We start from the raw sequence: 8,536 nt of genomic DNA, 5'->3' as shown, positions 1-8,536 counted from the left end.
TTTTTTTTTTTTTTTTTTTTTAAAACGGTGCTTCATCTAGGACTAACACCCAGTTTCCCATAACAGTGTGCAACCCGTACAAAAATAAAACCATTATCTTAATAACACAAAATTGTATCAGTAGCTTTTCTGTACTGACAGAGTTCTGTTTTACAGTGAGGGAGGAATGGCCAAAGTCAGATCCACAAAGTTATCTGTGTCACATTACTTTCAATATGGAAGTAAAGAGAATTTATAGGTCCCACAACAAAAAGCTTCATCTGGACGCAAGCAGCTTGTCCACATTCAATGTGGGGACTTTTAGTCTCAATGGGATATCTCTACATGTTAAATGTGAGAAAATCAGACCATTCCCTATAAAGTGGTTTTTCCTTCAGACTTCTGAATCAATGGAACAGACAACTTGGCAATCTCTGGATGCTCCAGTTAAATGCTAAATTTTATTTTACTAGCAGGAAGTGTTATTAAAATAAACTTGCTTCAAAATGAATGGGTTAAGAATATGCAAGAGGCAAGGATTTGTGTGGGTGATATCTTTTATTGGACCAACTGTATGGTTGGGATAGATTTAGACAACAAAAGGAATACATTGCATTCAAAAGCAAGTCTGAGACAAAAGAAAGCAGAGCAAAGATTAAAAATAATCTACAGGCTTTTAACAGAAAATAAAAATAAAGACCAAACATTTTTCCAGCGGGGACTGTTTAAGTCTACCACCATTTACAGACACAATCAACTAAGAGATTAAAAAGTGACGAGAAACAAAAACAAGAGAAATACATCTCAAGCTTTTAAAAGCTGTTGGATGACCAAAGACTATAGCGGGAATTTCAGGGGGTGGAAAATGGTGATTTTAATATACTTTTCTTTCCTTTGAATAAGTCCACAAAGCACAGCCCTCCATGCACGTGCAGCAATCCTACTCCACCCAGATACCCTGTCATGCACTGTGCTGATGACATCAGTAGCCACTCTGAGCAGCACTGGAGCAGGTAAATCACTCTATGGGAAAAGGCAAGTCTTTCTATGAACTACTGAGTAGTCATCTGAAGAATACACTAAAAAAAGCCAGAAAAGTGTCCATGGGGAAAAACGAGTCTGACTTTATTAAACAGTCCCTGCTCCAAAACTTCTCATGGTTCAACAAGTTGAAAAAAAATAAATAAATAAAACAGGTTGTTTCTGTATGCACTACACGAACGCACACTGATCACACACAGAGCTCATGTTATAAGCAGAAGCATTTCTAATATTAAACAGGTCACCAAAACTGAAGGAATGGAGGAATATCTTTTATTTTAATTATTCTTTATATGCAGGTTACTAAGGCATTCATCACTGTAGTATCTTTTGCTTGACTGCCATCCATAACAACCAAAAAACAGCACTGTGCAAACACATAGCTGAATGGTACATATATGTATACATTACTAAACATCACTATTTTAATACACAAAAAACGGCATGCATCATGCTCTAGCACATGTCCTTAAAATGCTATGCCAACATACATCTACAATTTACCAAGACACTTCATATTTTAATAATTATGTCAATTTATTTAAACTATGAATGTTAAAATTTAAAGGGAAATCCAAGTTATAAACTTAAATTTTTCTCCATGTTAAAATTTGTAATCTGACAGGGGAATCGTCACCCAAATATCTTGCTCTGAGAACCCATCTCATTTCATTAAAAAACCCTATCTACATCTTCCCTACAGTTCAAACACTGTGCTTTCCAGGCTGATTGCATCAACAGCTAACTTGTATATGATAACACCAATCCCAATTGATTGTAGCAGTACACAAACATATTTGGAAATGAAAATGCTTTATAAAATGATGAAAATTAAAATTCACCTATATGAATTTCAGTCTCATACAAAAGCCCTCAAATCAATGTTAGCTAACAGCAATGGCTAGGAAACCATGCAGAACAGCCTTTCAGAAATGTTATATTTAAAAAAGAGAAAATTCCTTCAGTTAAGTAGAATTATTTTTATTTATACAAAGTCATCTAGCATCACCATAAAGCAAACTGGCTTAGAAAGGGCTTTATAGCTGACACCAGTCCTCCAACATTTTCAAACTCCTGTGGCAATGAAGCTTGAGAAAAGTTCAAAAGTGACAGGGTACAGGGCCTTTTTTTTTTATATATGATGATCAGCATGGACTATGGACATTCCAGACACAATGCAACTGAACCTCTAGAAGGGTGGCTAAGAAAAATGAGAAAAATTAGTAGGACTGGCAGTTTCAAACGTCAGAGGAAAAGACTGGTCAATATCACCATGTCAACTGGTCTTTGGAATGGGATGAGGAATAGCAAGGAAGAACACGCATTCAGGTGTCAGAGGGAACCCAATATTTTACAAGATAAATGTTTTCTTACAAAAGTTTTAGGACAGAACAAATTAATATATACAGTTACCTCTATACTAAAATAACCTCTGTCTACATAGTCACCAAGGAAGAGGTATCTTGTGTTAGCAGGTGATCCTCCCACTTCAAACAGCTTCATTAGATCGAAGAACTGGCCATGAATATCACCACACACTGCAATAAAAGCATTGTTTAGAAGCACTTACGTATGGGAGGGAAGGGGGATGCTAAATTAAAATTCCAGCTACAGAATACTTTTCAAAAGGGAACAGGCAGATATAAGTAAGGGGCACCAGAAGTTGTTGGTAATAATGAATTTCCCTCTTAGCTATTCTCTTTTTCTCTAGATGTACTCACTTTGATACTGCACAAATTAGGGGGCACTTTCAAAATAATCTAAGAGATTTATCATTAAGTCCTATCAACTACAAGGTTATAAGAGTCACTGTTTCCCAAACTTTGCAATATCTCTGAAAATCTTCCCTATTGGGTATACTTTGGAAGACTACAATTATGCTATATTAGTCAACAATGTAATGATTCCATACTGGATGCAATTCACATTTGACAATACATCTGTTTTTGAGTCAGTCATATTTTGTAATTTCATCATAAACCCATTTTGCTGTCATACACTAATCTAAACATGTGCTTAGTTGCTTATTTGTCTCCTACAAACCATCATGTCCACTATTTCAATATTAGGTTTTCCTCATACTTTTGGAGTTACAAAGCAAGAAGAATTTTTCCATCTACAGGAAAGTGACTTAGCTCCAAGCATCTGAGGAAAGCCTCATTTCTTTCTTGCTCCTAGGCAACTTGACAGGCTGTTTCCAAACCTCTTGCCTTCTAAGGTACAGAGCACAAACAAAAGAAAATATCTTTGAATGTGGTGGATAAGAAGGTGTGCCTTTCACATTTCATCTATCATTTCTTTCTCCTGATTTTTATTAAATACTTGTATAATGAAATGCTTCGGTTAGCTATTTCATACAGTTGACTCAGGGTAATCATGGTTAACACAGCCAAAAAGATGCCCAAAACCAGAAAGGTATATTCTGTGCTCTAATCCTGCTTCCTAAACTGCGATCCAGTCTAAAAAGGGAAATATGATTCTTCAAGCTACAACTAGTAGCCTCTAAATCATATAGTTGTTTTCCAACTAAGTATTTTCAAATGGCAAGAGAATACATCAATTTAAATAAAAAAGTTAAATAATAGATTTTGAACTTTAATTATTTCAGCAAGCAAATCCTAACTTAAATTACCAAGTTCAACCTTATTTTTTATTTGTATTTTTAATTTACTTACCTAAAAAATTCTAATTCCTATTGGTGGACAACTATTAAGAAACACTGATTTTTAACCATTACATCTGTAAACATTTATATAAGTAAGGGCACAGCTGATCTTACATTTATTCAGATAAATCATTCACCATTTTCTAACACAATAAAAAAAATTGACCTACTAAATTATAAACTTTTCCCTTCATGATTTGCCAAACTATGTATAAAAGCTGGAATTGATTAAAATGCACCAAAATAACATTTAAAAATGTTTTGCTTAGGTAAGTAAAACAATTTTAAGTGTGGAATTCATAAGAAGAAAAGTCTATCAAAACATGTTGGGCCTCTAAAATTAATTTACTGAACAAGGAAGTACTGATTGTAGTTAGTAAACTGAACAAACTTTTTCTGGTTATAATGTCCCTTTAAGATTTTAGGACAAGTATATTATGTTTTCTTGTATTTCTTTTTCATTCCTGATTCCTTATTCCTTTAATGTTATAAAGGCTAAAACATCAACTTTATCCCAAGCAAATCAGATCCAGCTAGTCAGAATATATAAGCAGTCCTTTCAAAAACTAGGAGCCATTTCAGCTTTCAAACTGAATCAAGTCCTGTCTGTTTTTTAAAATAGTTTTATTAGGTAGGTCATCTGCCTCAATTACAACCATCAAGAGGTCATCACTTAATAGATGAGTGATTCTTAATAAGGATGCCATGGAACCCTGGAGTGCTTCCAGATCCTTTCAAGGGTGCCATGGGCTGCCACACAGGCTAAGTACAGACAGCCAAACGCCAAAGCTGAATCGATTCAATCTTTGCAGGTTAGTTTAAGCTGTGCAGATTGAACAGATAAGCAAATGAACAGACATCATTCCTTTATGATTCCAGAAATGCAGCCACATGCCTGCAGTGGCTCAGGCTAGAAGCTTGGGAGTGCTGGGCTGGAGCAGACAGCTTGTGCCAAGGCTAGCCTGCCCACCATGAAAGGTGTGTGTGTGGGGGGGGTAGACAGGTGTTGCAGGAGACATGCAAAGCATCTTGGGATGCTGGGGAGGACTGTGAATTACTGTATTTCATGGTGTATAGGTTGACACAGTGCATAAGTCAACCCCATTTTTCTGATTCAAAAAGTTAGGAATTTTGTAGATCCAGTGTATAAGTCAACCTAACGTTCTGGATCAGAAAAATGGGAGTCAACTTATACTGGCCCCTGCGTGCCCTCACTGTGGGCTGGGTACCCAGAGAGTATATACGTGCCACAACACTACTAGGAGGGGACAGGGACGAGCTCAACGCTCGGGTGGCACAGCCTCGTCCTGAGAGTGGCACTGCCTAGGCTGCACCAGCTGAATGCCAAACCCGGCGCTGCTTGCAGGAGATAGGGCCGCGCCAGCTGAGCACCAAGCCTGGCCCTGTCTGCTGCAAGCAGCTCTCCTGAGCGCTAAGCCCAGCCCAAACCCCTGTAAGCTGCACTGGGCTCAGCGCTCAGCTGGCAAGGCCCCATCCTCTGAGAGCAGTGCTGCCTGGACTGTGCCAGCTGAGCACCAAGCCCAGCCTGGTTCACTGCAAGCGGCAGTGCAGAGCACCAAGCCCAGCCGCACAAGCCAAGTACCAAGCCTGATGCCACTCATAGGGGACAGGGCTGGACTCTATGCTCAACAGCGTCACCCACACCAGATAGGTCCAGGCTCAATGCTTGGCTGGCATGCCCCCACCCCTGTGAGCAGCACTGCCTGGACCATGCCAGCTGAGCCAGTGCTGTTCCCAAGGGACGGTGATGATATGGTATACAAATCAAGGTTGAATTTTAAGAGTTAAAAATTGGGCTTCAAAACTCAACTTACACACCATGAAATATGGTGACTTGAACCTGGAGGGGATCTAGGACAGAAGTTCAATAAACCAATTTAACCTAAATCAGTTAAGTCTGACCCATCCAGTTTTAACTTAAACTGGTTTTGGCCATATCGAAAGCGATTTATGTGCACTGATCTTCTGTTGTGTTACAGATTTGATTGAACTGGTTTCCGATGACTTATACTGGTTTGTGTGTAATTTCTGTCCCTAGCCAAAACATTAGCACAGTTAAGTGTGCAAATATGATTCACAAGATAAACCCGGAGCTTTCGTGTTTAAGTGCTGAAAACACTCTGACCTGGTGTGGGCTCTGAGTTCTTTGCAACAAAATAATTGCTCTATTATTTTTCTGCAGTCAAAAAAGAGTGAAAATGTAAGTTGGCATTTTCTAAAGGGTACCTTGAGTCCAAAAAGCTTGAGAACCACTGCTTTAGACATCAAGTATTTGTCTCTAACAGAAGAAGAGTAATTAATAAATATTCTTAACTCAGACATCTTCCCCTAAATATTTATTTTTAAAAACAGACATTAGCTTCATTCTACAATTTTTAGACTGCAGAACAATCTAATATGCTCTTCTCAGTTCATTTTTCTTTTTTGGACTGCTACATCCTTTAGTGCTATTTACCATCATTATAGTGAAAGAATTTAACAAATTACCTTCAGTATAATACTTTGCTTCTTTGTTTTTTTTCTTTTTAACCAGTTCTACTCTCCCATACCCAACAGGTTTATTTCTTCTTTTCCTATATTTCAAGCACTTCATTCTGAGCACTTGTGAAAAGTTGAATAAATACAGCTCTGAGAGAAAGTTCAATGTGATTGTTACAGTAAGGTTTGTTTACATTTAAACATTTTACAAACTTTACTGATGAAGGTGACATACAATTTATACTTTAAGCAACAAAAATAAATTAGAAGCATCACCTGTAATTGGAGCTTCAACTTCAATCATGGTTTTTTCTCTACGTAGAATTGCAGCACCTTCATTGATGATTCTAAGTGCAATTTCTTCATCTACCCGACCTTCTTTTATTAAGTGGTTCTTCAAAATATCAACCCTTGGTTTTCCATCTGTATCAAACACCTCCTCAGATGTCAAGCGATGTGTTGGCGGAAAAGGGACAGCTAAAATTCAAATAAGTGAGAAATATTAAAGTTAGTAATGATTTCTTACTTTAAACATGGCTGAATCTAGAAAGAGTAGAATTGAATTACTAGTAATTTAGTGCCACCCAAATAAACAAACAACCCACCAAATATGTTCTCTAAATCTACATAAATGATGCTATCACTGTGACAAAGTGGAATGTGTCCATTTAAAAATATTTTATCATCAGTGAAAAAGGGCACAATGAATGCACAAGCCTACACATGCCCAAGAATATACCTTATTGTACAGCATTCCAGACAGCTGCACTGCCCAGAAAACGAATCTGTTATCATGTTGAAGGACTGCCTCTAAGCCATCGCAAAGCATAATGAACTTCTGTCCCTCAACTACTGGTCCATACCCCCTGCAGAACAAAGGTCTCTACAGAGGAGGCCTCAAGAAAAGGTGAGCATGAGGTGTAGACTGAAGCATTTCAGTTTGAGCCCATGAGTCCATAGCAGCCTTAACAGTGGAGTCCTGCTTTTAGCAGGGTACCAATTATCACCACACGTACAAAAGATTCACGGGGGATGGACAGGAAGGTAGGATGGACCCTGCCCAGACTGAAACACCAACAAACCACAGACTTGCTGAAGGGATGCATTCAGCCTTTGCCCTGGGAGCCACAGGCACTGGCTGCATGTCTCCTACCCACCTGGCAACAGCGAGCTTTGCCTCCTGCCACTGTCCACAGCTGGCAGCTCACCTCCACCCTTGCGCTGCTCAGCTCCTAAAAGCATCTGGCGCTTAAAAATGGTGGTGGCAGCACCTGAACTAAAGCTCCAGTTACTCTTGTAGCCAGAGTTATGGTGGGAGCCGCAGCAACGCAAAAGCACAGATACTATAATTTAACCCTTGTGGGCCATATGTGGGCCACAAGCTGCCAACTGGACAATCTGAGTTATAAGCAGGGATCCAGGTTTTCTGCTTACTACAGAAAAATGCAGATTTTCCTCCTTAAAGCAGGAAAACTGCGGGTTTCCCCTTGCAAGCTAGCAAAGTTCCAGCCTGCAAGTTTTTCAGCAAAGAAAATGAAACACCACTATATATAAAGTAGCAGATGAATACAATGTTTTACTTGATATATTTACAATTTTAAAGCAGTTTGGAAGCCTACCAGTGCCTCAATCATTATAATAAAATACATTTTAAATAGCTATATACTTTGGCATTTGATTTTGGGTTTTTTAATCACTGAAAATCAGAGCTCCCGCCTGCCCCCTTTGCTCACTAGGATGTAGGTCCCTCTGCAGCTGTCCCCCCTGCTGCTTTGTGGCGTTAAGCAGTCCTGACATGCTGGTGCCCTGCGCCTGCCCATGTAATAGCTCCTCACTCTCAAGCCACAGCCCCCCAAGCCCTGCCAGTGCCCTTCATTCCTGACCTGCAGCCCCGATTGCTCCCCACTCACTCTCACCTGGCACCAGCTCCCCCCCTTCACCAGGTGGGTGTGGGGGGTAGGAGGTAGGTATATGGGGCAGGGGACGGGTGTGTGTGGGTGTAGGCAATGCCACTGGCAACACATCAAGGGGAGGGGCCTGAAAGGGTGCATGAGGGGAGGGCAGGGCAGGGCAGGGAGACTTGGTGCTGCCTCTGCTGCCAAGAGCCCCACACCAGCTGTGCTGCCATGGCTGCCAAGGTGAGGGACTCCCTGCCCACCACCACAGTGGGGGGGGGACACAACTTTGCACTGCCAACACTGCCACCCCTGCTGCTGCCAGGCAGGCAGGACGGTGCCTCACTTTGGTGGCCATGGCAGCACAGCTGGTATGGTGCTCCTGGTGGCAGCAGCACCAAGTCTCCCCACCCCACTCAACCCTCCCAGTCCTGGTCTTGCCTGCTGTGACATGGAA

The 8,536-nt window shown here is 40.3% G+C and overlaps 1 protein-coding gene across 6 annotated transcripts in view; it reads right to left on the bottom strand.

Moving 5' to 3' along the window:
* The window catches only part of PPP3CB (protein phosphatase 3 catalytic subunit beta), a 118,514-nt gene that overhangs the window by 77,715 nt on the left and 32,263 nt on the right, over window positions 1–8,536 (bottom strand). For all 6 annotated transcript variants that reach the window (XM_019502441.1, XM_019502442.1, XM_019502437.1 and 3 more), the window contains exons 2-3: window positions 6,461–6,661; window positions 2,434–2,558 (exon numbers count right to left, since the gene is read on the bottom strand). In XM_019502441.1, the coding sequence (XP_019357986.1) occupies window positions 2,434–2,558; window positions 6,461–6,661 (326 nt within the window). The remainder of the gene's footprint in view (window positions 1–2,433; window positions 2,559–6,460; window positions 6,662–8,536) is intronic.

Source organism: Gavialis gangeticus, unplaced genomic scaffold, assembly GCF_001723915.1.
Source record: "Gavialis gangeticus isolate Ggan-Ray unplaced genomic scaffold, GavGan_comp1, whole genome shotgun sequence".
NCBI lineage: Eukaryota > Metazoa > Chordata > Crocodylia > Gavialidae > Gavialis > Gavialis gangeticus.
Note: the sequence above shows the minus strand (reverse complement) of the source record. Positions and strands in the feature narration are given on the sequence as shown.